General features: G+C 40.0%; 1 protein-coding gene across 1 annotated transcript; it reads left to right on the top strand.

The window, feature by feature from the left end:
- Nucleotides 1-1,191: 1,191 nt before the first annotated feature.
- On the top strand, nucleotides 1,192-15,499 carry LOC146520734 (MAGUK p55 subfamily member 2-like). Its single transcript, XM_085157636.1, has 14 exons — nucleotides 1,192-1,322; nucleotides 4,868-4,916; nucleotides 6,138-6,238; nucleotides 6,377-6,532; nucleotides 6,655-6,822; nucleotides 6,998-7,105; nucleotides 8,655-8,774; nucleotides 9,845-9,976; nucleotides 10,077-10,179; nucleotides 11,634-11,702; nucleotides 11,795-11,956; nucleotides 12,622-12,824; nucleotides 13,884-14,012; nucleotides 14,144-15,499. The coding sequence occupies exons 2-14, from the start codon at nucleotides 4,886-4,888 to the stop codon at nucleotides 14,318-14,320; spliced, it is 1,659 nt and encodes a 552-aa protein (XP_085013762.1). The 5' UTR covers nucleotides 1,192-1,322; nucleotides 4,868-4,885; the 3' UTR covers nucleotides 14,321-15,499.

Genomic DNA, 15,499 nt, shown 5'->3' with positions numbered 1-15,499 from the left:
AATACAGTATAAATATAAACAATCCGCAGCAACAGCAAACACAGCTCAGAAAATTAGGTTTAGCTTTAGGCCAAAATATTTTAAAAGGACAATAATTAATATAAGACACCCCCCCCCCCCCACTCCACCCCCTGTCTTTTTTTCTGTTTTTCTTAGTGTTAAAAACTCTAATGAGGAGAGTTATTGATATTAACACAATCTATATCTCTTACTCTTACTGTGTCACTTGCTCTGGGTGAGAAGAGATAATGCACTGAAAATGCAACTATATAGTGTTATATTTAGATAAAGACTGAGGTGCTTTCTGAGACATTTATAGCTGGTTTATACTGTCATGTTTTGTAATCTGTAATACTGAAATGTTTCTGGCAATTGAATAGTCCTGGTGGAACTGAGTCAAACTGCAATGTGTGTGTGGGTTTAATTGTTCTTGGACAACAAAAGATCATTATGGTGTGGATGAATAAGATGCATCAATGTGTCACAGGATATGCTGACAGTAACAAAATCTCAAGTTTAAATGAAAGTTATCAGGTTATATGCTTAGGGAAACATACAGGGTTAATATGCAGTGCACAAAAGAAAGAGGGTTTACTGTGGAGACAGAAGATTTAGGAGTATTGAGCTAAAACACACAAACAAAAACAGCTGCAGTAAAGGTAATTTCCTCAGAGACCAGATCTTATTTTATTGTTGAATTTGAAGCAAAAGGAAGGAAGAATTAATCCCAGAGCACAGTCATGCTGAAGGCAAAGATGGCCTAATAATACCAGGGAGAAAACCAACATCACATTGTCAAAGGTATCATTCTCACTGGTATCATTATGTTTCTTTTTATGTATTTTATTTGAGTATTTCTAGGACAAAATGTGATGGAAAAACAAAAGCTCTCACATTTACACATTCTTCTCATAGCTCATGTATTAATTATAACAATAGAAAAAAATGTGAAAGCAAAACAAGCACTGGCCCTTTAATGCACCTCTACGTAAAGCACCGGGAATATGGTCAATTCAACCGGAAGTTTCTTGATTCTAAGCGTTAAAGTATTACATTCCCATCCCGCTTCTTGTTTACCTGCATGCTTTATAATTTTTATTTCAGTGGCAACTCTTACTTTTATATAAATATAAAATATAATGCTTTAATAATTCAATTCTATTGTAGCTTTAGTCGCTAAATGCCCTTTATTCTGAAGTTTTCTCGGAAGTTGTGTATTTTTCTGCCTCTTCCAGTCACAGAGGGAACCGAGAAACCAGACGACAACAAAAAGCGCACGAGACATCACAGACGGCAGGAAGCGTCTCTTGTTGTGTTTAAAGGTGGGTGAGTTTGTTTTTATGTGTCGCAAATATCATTTTATTAACAGACGACGTCTTATCATTAAATTATCCTAATGAAAGGGTTGTTTATTTTAGGGAGCAGATACACTAAAGCTAGGTTGACAAAGGTGCGCGCGTGTGCGCGCGGTTCTCTCAGTGTATTTAAATAACCGCGCGCCACTAGCGCTACATTTCATTTGTGATGTTTGGTTAGCATCTTCCTTTGTCAGACAGGCTATCTGCATGTCTTTCTGCCCCCCTCTCCTTTTGTGTTTGTGTGTGTGGTGCTTTGTTATGTATGACTCCTGAGATTAATTAGTAGACTTCTCTGCTTGCACTGGTGTATTTGCACCTGTGTCGTTTATTGTGTGTTTGCTGAGGGATTCATTGGTTATGTTAGTGGTAGTGTAGTTAGGCTACCAGTTAAACTGTTTTAAGACTTAGAGTCACACTCACCCTGACAATTTTATGACAGTTTGTCAAGCTAGACTCATCTGTCCTAATACTAGCCAAATATAGCTTTTTAAAATTGCTTAATAAAGCCTTTGTCATAATATTAAATACCATAAACTTCTTAAAGTTTTTTCTTTTCTATTATGTATTCTAACAATTCAATAACAATTCTGAGTGATTCTCTTGCTGTTTAAGTTTAGTAACTGACATGATTTGTGTGTTTGTTATGATCTCAGAGACTCAAAATAATAATAATGATTAGAAACAATAATCACACTACATTTGTCATCAGTTAAGTTGTAGTCCAGCTATTATATTTGCTTGGTTGGGATTTTCCTTTTGAAATAGTAAAACAGTACAAAAGAAAATGAGGATAAAACAGCACTTTAGCTCAAGTCTAAGGAATAAATCGTTTGAAATAACCAGCTTTACTAAATACAGGATAACAACACAGTTTAAACCATGTTGGCATGTAGTACAGCACACAGCCAAACAGCTTTTGCCGGCATGTGCTTTCTACAATTGTTTCTTTACATACAGCAGGCCTGTCCTGGTGCAGCTAAGCAGATGGATGATGGTGGGGGGTGGATGGAGGAGGGGCAGGGATGTTGCATAAATAAGGGAGTAATAGAGAGGAGAGGATGGGAGGAAGGTAAGAAGGAGGGGAACATCATTAAGGGGATCTGCAAGCAAGAAAAAAGGATTAAAAAAAGCAGAGGGGAGTGAGACAGCAGGACAGTGTGCAGAGCTGAGGAAGCTGTGAGGGAAAGAAGTGTTAAAAAAAGTGACGATGAAGCAGGAGGAGGAGGAGGGGTGTTTGTTGGAACGTGTGAGGAAGCAGAAAGCAAATGGACTTCACAGCATTTTAAACACAGTCATTAATGTGTCTGTGTTGGGCTGTTATTGTAGTTGACATGTACAGTAGTTGAGCAGCCTACTTCATCCACATAGAATGAGTCCACGTCCTCATCAGTAATATCAACAAAAGTATTGTACTCCCATACTCATTGTCATACAGCTCAGTGAAGTTACGCTGCTACTCACGATGTGCATTTATTTGATGAGTCATACATACACAGTGTGAGTTCAGTTCAGCTGCACCGTCAGTGGTTCTACTTAGATTTGCAACATCTGTTTTTTGTTTTTTTTTTCACACTGAGGATATATACACACACACACACACACACACACACATTCTGCTCTAAAACGGAGTAAACTAGGTGACTCATAACCAAAATAATTTAGCTGGATGAAGGGTACTACAGACTGGAGTAAAATGTAAATATGTAAATATGATTTGGGGGTGCCCCTTTTAAGAGCAGTGGGCAGCCAGTAGGCTGGTCCCTCGGTCAGGGGAATTAACCTGACATGTTTTCAGTTTGGGAAGAAACTGGAGCTACTGGAGGAAACTGGAAGAACAGATTGAAAAAAGAAGGCGCGGGTTTGAACTTTAAGAAGTTTCACTGTGAGTCAACAGTGCTAAGCACCGAAGCATCTTATGCTCAGTCAGTTTCTCTCTTTTATGGTGTTCATTATTATTCATGGAGTTTTGCTGTCACCAGTCTAGACCCAAACAGGTCAGGTTAGTATCCAAGATTAAAATCTTGTAATGTTTTCTTTCACATTTGTTGTCATCAGCTTGGATAAAATGTGCATCAAAGCTGGATGATGGTGTGAATCTCATCTTTCAGACATTACACTTTACATCCAGTCCATCCCGTTCCACACGTCTCACTCTTACAGCTTCTCCTTTTACGTCATCCACTTTTGCCTGAGGTGTTGTGTAATGCCTACTCTAGTATAAACAGCAGGGTGTGTGTGTGAAGGCAAAACTGAGGGAAGATGGGTTTCCATGGCAGCCACAAACTGCAACAGCAGCTTGTCATAGCAACAAGCATAGATAAATGCATAGATAGATAGAAAGCATTAAAGGGGATGTGTGCCTCTTTGTTCCCTTCTCACTTTCTCCGTATTGCCATTGTATTGTGTGTGCTGTCGTGGCAGTGTATAGATTAGTCACACCCACATGCCCCCCCCCCCCCCCCGTCCCCCTCCCCTTTTGCCATGCATGTTCATTTCCAGAACAATCAGTGGAGCTCCACCCTCAGTCGCTGACATCACTGCACACTGTGTTTGTCGTGCGGGAAGGGGGTTCAAAAACACCCGCAAACATTCCCACGTGCACCAACTGAGCAGTGCAGTTTTATCTCACGCTAATTTATAGCACACACTGAACCCAGTCATCAGTTATTATCACGCGGTTGTTACTCTCAGTCAGCAGGATGGCAGCATAAGTCTCGACAGAAAAGGATGATTAAAATGTTTAACATGAATATTTTAGACTGCTGAATCTGCTTTTTTAAATCTTGCTATAAAAATATTTACTAAAATGTCAGAACTGAACAGAAAAACATGTTAAAGCCCAGATTTGGTTCTTCATATATCTGTGATAACTGACAACTCTCCAATTTTTTGGTCTCATGTCCACTTCTGCCAGATGATCACTATAAAAACTCAGAGCTGTAGTGCATGTGTGATATATCAGCTCAGCTATTTAGCTTAAGGCCTAAATGGATAAATAGCTACCCTGGCTGTAGAGTTTATGTTTCTATGCCAGTACATTACTTGCAATTGTGCTCTCCCCTTTTTCTTCTTCCTGCAGCAATTTATAAGAGTAAAAAAGCCTGGTAAAATCATATAAGCTCAAAAGCTGTTTTTAAAAAATGTGTATTACTGAGGCTGTAGTGGTGTCTGCACTGTGTGTAAAAGTGCAGTGGGTATATATTAAGAGTGTTAACTTGTCCAATTGGTTCCAATCTTGAGGCTTTAATTCATGTGAAAGTGTTTATCTTTGTATTGCAAGTTGCCCAGTGAGTTTAAAAGCAGGTGGTTTGCACGGCATGAATAGAGGACATCATTCATTTGTACTAAATCATCCCCATCTGAATGTAGCAGCAAAGGAAACAAGCTTTTTTAAAATGTTGGTGTTCATTGAACGTCTTTATCATTATTGTCAGTGTCTTATTTTCAGACCTGCACTTACATTTATTTTGTTGCTCATTCTTTCCTTTTTTTCTTTCTGTCCTTCTCAGATTTACTGCAGCTCTACCATGCCCGTGGCCTCCACCAGGACAGAGCCTGGTGAGACCAAACACTATACTCCACATCAGCTTAGCATCGCCACATGATTGTTTTTTTCTGTTTTCTTTATTCACAGCTCTCTCCTAAAATCCAGTTTCACAAAAGATTAACAAAAACAGGAATATGAGAATGTGTTACTAATCTGAAAAATGGTGGTATTTGCTCTTTGTAAGCTAATTAATGATAACAGATGTTTTAGAGTTACAGCTACACTGTGGAATATCCTCCAGGAAACGACTGATACCCCAAATACCAATATTTTTGATAGCACTGGAGTATATATAGTTTATATGATGCTGGTTTGCTTACACCTGTGGCCTTTGATTACATCTGGTAATATCAAATTCAATAATATGAAAATACTAAAATAACTAAAAATGAAAAAATTACATAATTGCAGCTTGTTACATTGTAGCATACTTCCCTTGAATATGACTAAATATAGAAATTCTTAAATTCACTGCAGTTTTGTACATAACAGCACTGCTGTAGGCTGTATTTATGAGTCATAATCTAGTTTTCTTTCATTTTAAATTTCAACTTTAAACTTTAACCTTAAGGCAGCATTCCGGCTAACAAGCTGTGCTGGCAAGTTGAAATTTTCTCAAACTTCCAAAGCAAAGCAAAGCAATACATGTACAGTTCATTTCTCTAGCACATGATTTTAGCCAATTTTTCTGTTTTCTTCTCTTTGTTCAGTGTTGTCGTTTCTAAAGCCAAAAAATGCATCCAAACAACAGACCGTGTGCCACCACACTCGGTAGTATGTTTTAAAGGAGACAGTACACACTGGGGGGAGTATTAACCAAATTTAAAGACAAAAAATGTCAATTTGAGGTCCTGAATATCGGTTTTGATTGATTTGTCAGCCCTACAGTATCCCCTACCTGACACAACACACAGTCTGCAGCTTTTTTAACCCATGCCATTAGATTAATATGGAGTTATAAACTCATACTCGCGTAAGTATCTGTTTTTGAAACTAAAAGGATGTTGAATTCCAATGAGGAATTTCCCTATAATGAGCAGAATTCAGACAGTTACATCACAGCTTTGTTAAAACCAGGAAGCCAGGTGCTCACAACTATAGACACAAGCTCTGTGTCATTTGTTACTGTCTCATTTACCATGTTCCCCTTACTTAATGTTGTTCTTCCCTTCACTGTGTGTGTGTGTGTGTGTGTGTGTGTGCGTGTGTGTGTGTGTGTGTGTGCGCCACAGTGCCCCAAGTGTTGGACGCAATGAGCGACAGCACGGCCAGCTCCACCACAGCCAATGACCTGGACCTCATTTACCTCAAAGGCATCATGGAAAGCCCTCTGGTACGCTTCACACAGATGCACTCGTGCACACACATATTTTAAATTCAATACATTTTGCTGCGCTTCTGTCATTCATACTTGTAAAGGCACTTGCAGCATGCTCTCGTCTTTGTAACCGTGTTTGTATTTGTGTGCAAGGAGCAAGAGGAGAGCCTGAAGGAGCCACGGTTGTCACCCGTGAGGGAGAATAATGTGGAGCTCCTGCAGGAGATCCTGAGAGACCTGGACCCATTCACCAATCGTTCTGACACCGCAGCAGAGCTTGCTCGCATTCTCACGCAGCCTCACTTTCAGGTGTGGAACACACAAAGACACACACACAGTGTCTCCCACTTTGTGTTTTCACTGTATTCCAGTCACAGAGGTGGTTAATTGAAGGAAAATGAATATTTCATGCATGATATTTTGTGCCTCAGTCTCTGCTGGAGACACATGATTCAGTGGCAGCTCAAGCATGTGAAAGTCCACCTCCCAGCCCATGTGACTTTGTGGATCATGAACCAGAAGACAGCCAAGCACACAGCCACCTTCCACCTGATGCCATCCGCATGGTGGGCATACGCAAAATAGCCGGGGAGCATCTGGTAGGTTATTAGATTTTGGACTGTTTGCACCTTTTGTGTTTCCCATTTAAAAACATTCAGTTTGTGAAATAATAAATGCTTGTGTGGGTTGTATACTGGTGCCATTTGGGTTTTGGATGCAGATTTTTATTAGTGTTAATGATGGAGATAATAGCCAGTAATAACTGTATTCCAGGGTGTGACATTCAAGGTGGAGGGTGGGGAGCTGGTGATAGCTCGTATTCTTCATGGTGGGATGATAGACCAACAAGGACTGCTGCACGTCGGCGATATCATCAAAGAGGTGTGTTGCTTTTTTATTTTTTGTTTGTTTTTTGTTTTCCTTAGTTTCATTTTCAATTATCCTCTAATTTATTGGTTTATGGTGGAACCTTGCATTTTTAGTTCTATAGGATAGTTTTTCAGTAAGTTAGTATTTGATGAAGAATATACTTTTTGGTTTCCTGCTAAGACTATCCGTCCTATGAATGCAAGAGCCGACAGAAACACGTAGACAGCTACTGCAGACTGTTTTACAAAGCTCACTTTGTAAAGCATTATATTTCCATTGTTTCATCTACATTAAAATGTGTCTCACTGTGAGGTTAACAGGAGACCAGCTGAGACTCCAGGGAATCAGTGCACCTGGCCCACTGTCACTGTGATTCTTGGGAGGGAAGCTATTTTTACAGCAGTAGCTGTTTCACATGTGTCCAGTTTTTTTTATGCTGTTCTGAGTTCCCGCTGATTTACATATGAAGCTTACAGTATTACCGTATCAATCGTCTCGTTAAGCATTTACTTATTGACTCTTGTTCTCTTGTGTTTATTTCTTCTTGAGTGTCAACTTGTTAACCGCTATGACTCAAGGTCAGGCTCAAGCATGAAATGCTCCGGATTATTTGCGTACTTCCACAACTACCATAAGAAAAAACCTAAAATGAGAAGAGTGGTTACACATATTTTGGCACATTAAGGTGTCACTGAAATTTCTCTGGACCTTTTTTATTTTCTCATAATTGTTTGTGAAACAATATAAAATGTCTTTCATATCATCCTAACATGATGTCATTGTCTAAAGTGGTCATTGTCGCCCCGCTGTTTATTGATCGCGGCGTTCTGAAAGTCTAAATGCATAAATCTGTGTCCATACTATTGTTTAACCACTAGATAGCGAGGTAAACTATGTGTTCTTATGAAAGCATGGGGCAGAAACCCACAGCAGTTCAATCCCAATACTGTGCAAATGAATAGATCAGGAAAAAATAGCAAAAGTAAGGATCATTTGCTAGTGAAAGTTTGTTTTATTGACATTTTATTCAGGGGTTTTTGGTGCTGCAGTTATTGGAGTTTCACGCCTGGAATCTGTGGAACTTTATTCATTTGAGTGGATGTTTGAGCAGATACTATGGATGTAAGATATCAGAAGCTCAGTCAGTTACTTGGTGTTTGAGTTGTGTTTCATTCAGGTAGACATAATTGTGCTAGGTTACTACCTGAGCTTCTTCCAGTCAAAACAGTATGTCACATACCTGTGTTTAAATACTCTGTGGTGTAGCTTGCTTGCACTGGGCAGGTCTATCCCTCCTGACAGGGCTATTGGGACCTGTTCTGGTGCACTGTAGTGGGCTAACACCTTAAGAGTACATTTTCAGTTGTTCAATTTGTCCGTCATCTGCAGAGGCTTTTAATTTTTACATGCTTCAAAGTTCTGTAAATATTTAAGCCAACTGATCGATTTTGCAAATTTAAATGTAAAACTCTAGTCAGCTGTTTAAAACCCTTTAGCTTAACCTTTAATACATGTAAGGAATCTGTTTTGTCATTACTCTTGTTGTCTACTTTACTGACAGGCGAACGGACGAGAAGTGGGCAGGGACCCCAGGGTTTTACAGGAAGAGCTGCAAGCAGCTAGTGGAATTGTGGTTCTGAAGATACTGCCAAGTTATCATGAATCCATACCACCTGTACAGGTGACACATAAACACACCACACACAGAATAGACACATGGGGCCAAATCTATTCTCCTTATTTGTCAGGGTTTCTATTTTTTTTTTTTTTTTTGGTTATTAATTGAATTTCATTGTTAGAAACTTATTTTCATTAACACTAGAACCTTGTTTTGACCTCTGTTAAATTAAAACCACGTGATCTCATATTTCATGCCGTTTTAAAAATGGATTTCTTCAGCAAATACTGAATTTTGGGGTGTTTGGGATCAAAAGAGAAAAGAAAGTATGACCATTTTTACATAGAACCGCCAGGGATGTTATTTCGACCGCATAGAAACGAATGTAAAATCACTGTTGTGGCACATTGGGCTGCCTAGCAATACGATTGTTTACACACATTTTGACTTAAATGATGCTGTTACATGAGTCAGAGCTAGCTATATGTGATTGATAAATAAATATGTAGGGGAATGTAGTTAGATGAAAAATGAGTAATTGCTGCTGGGCTCAGGGTGGGATATTGAGCTGGGCAGACTGTGGGACCGAAGGCATGGAGAACCAGGTATGTAACTTGCTGTGTAGGGCAGCGTAGGGAACTGAAATGAACAGAGACTCCAGAGTGTGGGGAACTAATCCAAATAACTAAAGAGTGAAATGAAGAGAACAGCACTCTGCTCAGTTTCAGGCCTGAGCAGCACCTCAGCAGGTGAAGCTGCGGACTGAGGCAGGGTAGTGTGCTGTGTAAGCTGTTGTGCTAGTTGTGTCCAGTCTTTGTTTATTTATTCTAATGTGTGTTTTAACTTTACAACCTGCAATTAAATTTTAAAACTCATTGATGAAACCATTCAAATCCCTCAAAATTCACCTTAAACCCTTGTTTTTCCAAATCTGACTTAAAATTAGAAATATTTGATGAAATAAACAACTTAAGTGAACTTAAAAAATGGCATCTTTGCCATTACTGCAAGCAGCACCTCAGTAATGGCACCTGTGGTAACATGAACCCCTCCTGGCAGTTCTAGTCTTAAAGGGATTTTAACTTGGGATGCACCACTGAAATAAAGATGTGTACCTCTATGTATTTCTCCAGGTATTCTTTAAGTGTCACTATGATTATGACCCAGCCAACGACAACCTGATTCCTTGCAAGGAGGCGGGGTTAAGGTTTGAGACCGGGGATATCCTGCAAATAGTCAATCAGGATGATGTCAACTGGTGGCAGGTGACAGAATAGTATTTATGTGAACATGTTATAGCTTCCTGTGTGCACATTTTCATATCTTTGGATTGCTTTGCTAATTTTTTCTTCATTTGTTGTGCAGGCACGTCATGTGGAAGGTGGGAGTGCTGGGTTAATCCCTAGTCAGATGCTTGAGGAAAAAAGGAAAGCTTTTGTCAAGAGAGATGTGGAGCTGGCACCTGCAGGTAATATGAAAGAACGAATAAGGTTGTGATGATGGTGACTTTCTTTTAACAGAGGGCCTGGATTCTAATCAAAGCATGGACGCAGTGTGTGTTTTGGGCCTTAATGAAATCATCTCACTATGGATGTAAAATATTATTAAAATACTGGTGGCTGCCAGTGTTGCTCTGCAGCCTCCTAGTGGATGGTATCAGTTAGATAATCATAGGTGACCACCTCCTTGAATTATTGCATCACAAGATTTTCAGGAAACTTGAAGAAACCTTGAGGTCAGTGTCGCTGAGATTCAAACTCATCTGAAATTTTTAGTAGCTGCACCTTCAAAATCCAAAACATTTCAAAATCCCACATTGGCACATTTTGGAGTTATAGCATTCACAAACTTGAGTGTCCAAGCTGCTGCCCTGCAGGGTGACGACAGTACTCCATCAGCCTTTTACAGCTTTGGGGTAAAAGCCAAAAATGTTTCATGAACACAACAGAATATGACCCATTTGTATTGAACTATATTAGCATATTATACTGTAAACAGAAATATAAATCGTTAGTAAACATATGGCAGCAAAAAAAAAGACTTCTGAAAGAGTGTTAAGTATTAAGTAGGTGTTCATTAAGGAATGGCATTATGTTCACATGTCTGGAGTGTGTTGCTGCAGCCCATGGTTTATTGATTATTTGTCACTGCCGTGTGGTGGTGGAAATCCAGGTCTGCACAAACACGTCAGGTACATGAAGTTTGCTCAGATGTTTAAATTTCACAATGTGCCAGTGCACTGGTCTACAATGTTTTAACCTCTTAAGCCCCAACGCCCCCTGATACGGGGGCAAAAGGCAGGAGATCAGGTAGGCTTGGGGCTTAAGAGGTTAAGAATCTTTAGACTTAACTTTTTATAAGAAAGATTTTTAATATAACATTGAGCATTATAGCATGAACCTGTATTAGATTACAAGAAAAAAAGTTTGAACATACTCCCACTTTCATACGTGGGAGTTACCCCAGTTATTATGGCATATAAGAACCATCTCTCTCTGATGTCCAACCTTAGTAAAAGAAAAAAGGTTTTCTTTGCTAAACGTTACCAGTCAATGATGTCATTTTTTACACTTCTGTGAGATTTGCATAAGCATTCGAACAACTGCTAATTCAGTTAGAGTTCACAGAAAGGGTTTTGTTCTGTAAGGGAGCTCTTATCAGTAGATCCAGTAGATCTAATTCCCCCTTTAGAAGCACAAATATGAATATTAGAACTTAAAGAGGAAATATTTAATGTGTATGAGACATAATATCTGGCAGAGACACCTGCATGAACATGGCTGATCATTACAAGCCAGCTTGTGGGCAAATGAGTACAAGTTAGTAGTTGTGAAACATGACTGATGCTCATAAAATACTTTAGTTTGAAGTTTGACTTCAGTTGTCTGCCTACACTAATGCTGTGCTCCAACAATGCAACAGGAAATCTGTGTACTGGTGTTGGAGGAAAGAAGAAGAAGAAGATGATGTATGTGACCACCAAAAATGCAGGTAATAAAACAGGGCCAGGATCAGTTTAGCTCTGCTGGGGTAAAATATTCCTACTGCTTCGTCCTTACTTTCTGCTCTCTGTTCACCCTCAGAGTTTGACAGACATGAGATACTGCTCTATGAGGAGGTGGCCAAGGTCCCACCTTTCAAGAGGAAAACTCTGATTCTGATAGGTGCTCAAGGTGTGGGGAGGCGGAGACTAAAGAATAAGCTTCTACTGAGGGATCCACAGCTCTTTGGGACCATAATTCCATGTATGAAGTCTGATATATTCCATTGCCTTATTGCTTCTTATTGCTAAAGTAGCTAGAATTGTTTTTTTGTTATATTGAGTCGATCGGTAGGCCCACAAACTCCTATGCAGGAAGTTGATTTCGGCTCTCTGATTAAAAAAACATCTTGATCCCTGATCCTCTGATCAGTCCCCTCTGCATCATCTGAGTCTCAGCCAGTAGATGGTGCAGAGGGGACTCGCTCAACCTGACTGCCTTCATGTCCAGATGTCTTCCCTGCTTCCCCTGATAGGAAAAAAGCTGACTAGCTTTGCAGGTCCAACCTTTTTGATTACACCTGTTGTGGCACTTGTTATCCTGGGATGGTTTCAGAGGCCTGTACAATAGGCCCCAAGGGAAGATATTACTGGGAAAGGCTAGAGCAACCTATTAGAGCTAATATAGATTAATACTCACCTTTAATGTTTCTCAAAGGGTTGAAAAAGGAATGGCCACAGTTTAGACTTTAATAGCAGAAGATTTTATTAAAACAACTTTTCAGAGTGGGGTCTGCTACCAAATGTGGCAGACAAACTGACTAAAATGTCCACCATCCATCTAAAAATTTTTACATTTTGGTTTGGAGAGCTATGTTAGCTGGCTTGAGCTAATAAACTGATCATAGTAACTTCCTTGTATTTGCGCAGACACCTCCAGAAAACCCAAAAAGGGAGAGCGAGAGAGTCGGATGTTTGCTTTCACTACCCGCAGCAAAATGGAAACAGACATCAAGAACGGGCGCTATCTAGAACATGGAGAGTATGAGGGCAACCTGTACGGCTTGAAGATCGACTCCATACATGAGGTGGTGGAGGCAGGGCGGGTCTGCATACTGGACGCCAACCCTCAGGTGTGCACATACATACTCTTGCTCAAGACTTTTCTGTTTTAGCAGTAATCATAAGCAGCAGCATCTTTACTGTCTTGTGTGAAAATTAGGGGCTACTTTGACAGAATCCTGTATACATTACACACATGCTTCTAATAGTTTCTATTGCCAGTTTATTAAAGTGAAATGCTCTAACTTACGTTGTGCTAGTGGAGTCATAGACTGGGTGCTTTCTGTTGAGATGCTGAATCAATGTCGTTGTGCTATTGTGGTAAGCTGATTCAGTTTTACCATGAACACACTGTACAGCATTTTTGTTTTTCCTTTGTTTGAAATGATCCCAAACTTTAGATAGTTTTCATCTTTTTCTGTGACTTTGCTTTTCACTTCTTCTTCATCTTCTCTGCTTTTCTGATCCCACCATCAAGTCAAGGCCGCTCCGTCCACATTAAACATGGTGATCACTAACCAGTACATGGCCTTAAAGTAGAAAAATTTGCACTTGATATTGCACATAAGTATTGTGCATAATATTGCATACAAGGGAGACTGGGCGAAGGTTAACACAGTGTATTGGATGTGTGTGTGTGTGTGTGTGTGTGTGTGTGTGTGTGTGTGTGTGTGTGTGTGTCATCTGAAGAGACCATGTTGTAGAATCTGACAGCAGTTGGAAGGAAAGACCTGTGAAATCTCTCTGTCCCACATCGTGGGTGCTGCAGCCACTGAAGGAGCTGCTCAGTGCTGTCAGAGTCTCCTGCATGGGGTGGGAGAGAGACTTTGATCTCCTGCATCCATTTGGGTCCACAAAATAAAACCCTCCACATTCCTCACATCCCATGACAACTTCTCTACTTTATCTTAAATCTGTTTGACACAGTCAGTCCCATTCAGTCAGCATAGAGTCATGTGCCTCACTCAAGGGCATCTTATTAAAAGCACTGATAGAGAAAAAGTCTTTCACTGTTGTCAGTCAGTAACTTGTGGTGGATTAGCCCAGTGGGTCAAAAGGTTTAGAGCCTGCAAGAGACTCTTTCAGTCTAATGTACTTGTGTTGATTTTGCTTGCGTGTCTTAATTTTAGTCTCTCAAAGTTCTGCGGACCTCTGAGTTCTTGCCCTACATCGTGTTCCTTCAAGCTCCAGAGTTCGAGGTGCTCAAGGCCATAAATCAGTCAGCTGCAGAGGCAGGGGTCGTCACCAAGACGCTGATGGTAGGAATTGCTCACAGTACAACCATATGCACATAAAGAAGATGAATAACTCAGGAAGCAGCAAATAATGAGAAATCAGTCAAAGCAGAAGTCCTGTGATTAACAGCCCTGCTATCTGTTTTCCTTCACAGGATGAAGAGCTGCAGAGGACGTGCGATGAGAGTGCTAAAATCCAGACAGCTTATGGTCACTACTTTGACCTCAGCATTGTCAACGACAACCTCGACGAGACATACCGCACCGTCAAAGCAGCGCTGGAAACGGTTTCCAAAAACCCCCAGTGGGTCCCGGTCACCTGGGTGTTCTAGAAAGAGACATGTGCTGGACTGAGGAGGGAGGGAACAAGAAAGGAAGCAGGCACTGAAAATATTCCACTGAGTATAAATGATGGGTAATAACTTTACAGGATAACTTCTCTCATTTCCATAATTTAAACAGGATATATTTTCAGTGCTGCAAAGAAAGCGTGGAATTGAAGAAGGAAAGAGATGAACGAGGAGGTGGAAAAAAACCCTTATTTCAAAAAGTGTGCATATGCATGTGTGTTCCTGTTTACATAGAGACTTCAGAGCAAAGACTTGTGCCATTACTGATGATTATCATCAGACATTGTCATTGTTTACATTTTTTGCATTTAATCAGTGCCATCTCAGTGCAACTCGGTGCCATTAGGAACAAGCAAGCTCCATCTTTCACTTTTGTAAGTGTACAGTTTCTCATCATGAAATCCAAAATAGTTTCCCACTGCCTTCTACAGTAAATGTGGATGTTTTGCATAAAGATTAAGTTGTATAAGGTTTCCTATCAATCCCCTGACACCCATGGGTAAAGCTTTTTTTAGGTTAAGTCTGGTGAGGCCGTCATAATCTTTAAAAAATGTCTCTTGTTCTGGAGTTGGTTGAAAAGTGAAAGGACATCTCTTTCAGGCTTTTAAAAAGATTTGATTTAAACTTTTATTGGTTAGAGACACTAATCACTGAGCAATAGCATCTAAATGGTACATGACCATCAGTGGCAATAATAGATTAAATTTGTTTGAAAAGTCAAAGTTAACATCACATCCAGACCAGAGGTCTCAAACTCCAGTCCTCGAGGGCCGGTGTCCTGAAACCTTTCCATGTATACCTGTTGCAACACAACTGAATACAATTAGTAGGTCATTAGCAAGAGTACAGCACTCGAGTATAGAACTTGACTGCATGCAACCCCTAACCCTACTAAATTTGAGTAATGTAAGTGTTTGGGAAAATGTACTTCTAAAAGTACTTTTATTGCACCATGTTCATTCACTCATGAGCTGCTGTAACGTGAATCAAATGGCTGAATAGCCACCTCAGTCCTCAAGGACTAGAGTTTGAGACCCCTGATCTCGATCAAAACCTAGCATGAAACCTCTCAGCCAGGTTTAAACAGAAAGAAACATTTTTTCTAGATTCACCTATCATAAAAAACCAGCTCGTTACATTTCACTATAATGTCATTTGAAC

The sequence above is a fragment of the Neolamprologus multifasciatus genome, chromosome 4, assembly GCF_963576455.1.
Source record: "Neolamprologus multifasciatus chromosome 4, fNeoMul1.2, whole genome shotgun sequence".
In the NCBI taxonomy this organism is placed as follows: domain Eukaryota; kingdom Metazoa; phylum Chordata; class Actinopteri; order Cichliformes; family Cichlidae; genus Neolamprologus; species Neolamprologus multifasciatus.
The sequence above is the reverse complement of the archived record's forward strand: the minus strand, read 5'-3'. Positions and strand labels throughout refer to the sequence as shown.

What these genes read in the sequence shown, in the direction of transcription:
- LOC146520734 (XM_085157636.1), top strand. Translation starts at nt 4,886, where the DNA reads ATGCCCGTGGCCTCCACCAGGACAGAGCCTG. An exon ending in TGTGGAGCTGGCACCTGCAG is followed by an intron (nt 10,180 to 11,633) that starts GTAATATGAAAG and finishes ACAATGCAACAG; the next exon opens with GAAATCTGTGTACTGGTGTT. An exon ending in CTTTGGGACCATAATTCCAT is followed by an intron (nt 11,957 to 12,621) that starts GTATGAAGTCTG and finishes GTATTTGCGCAG; the next exon opens with ACACCTCCAGAAAACCCAAA.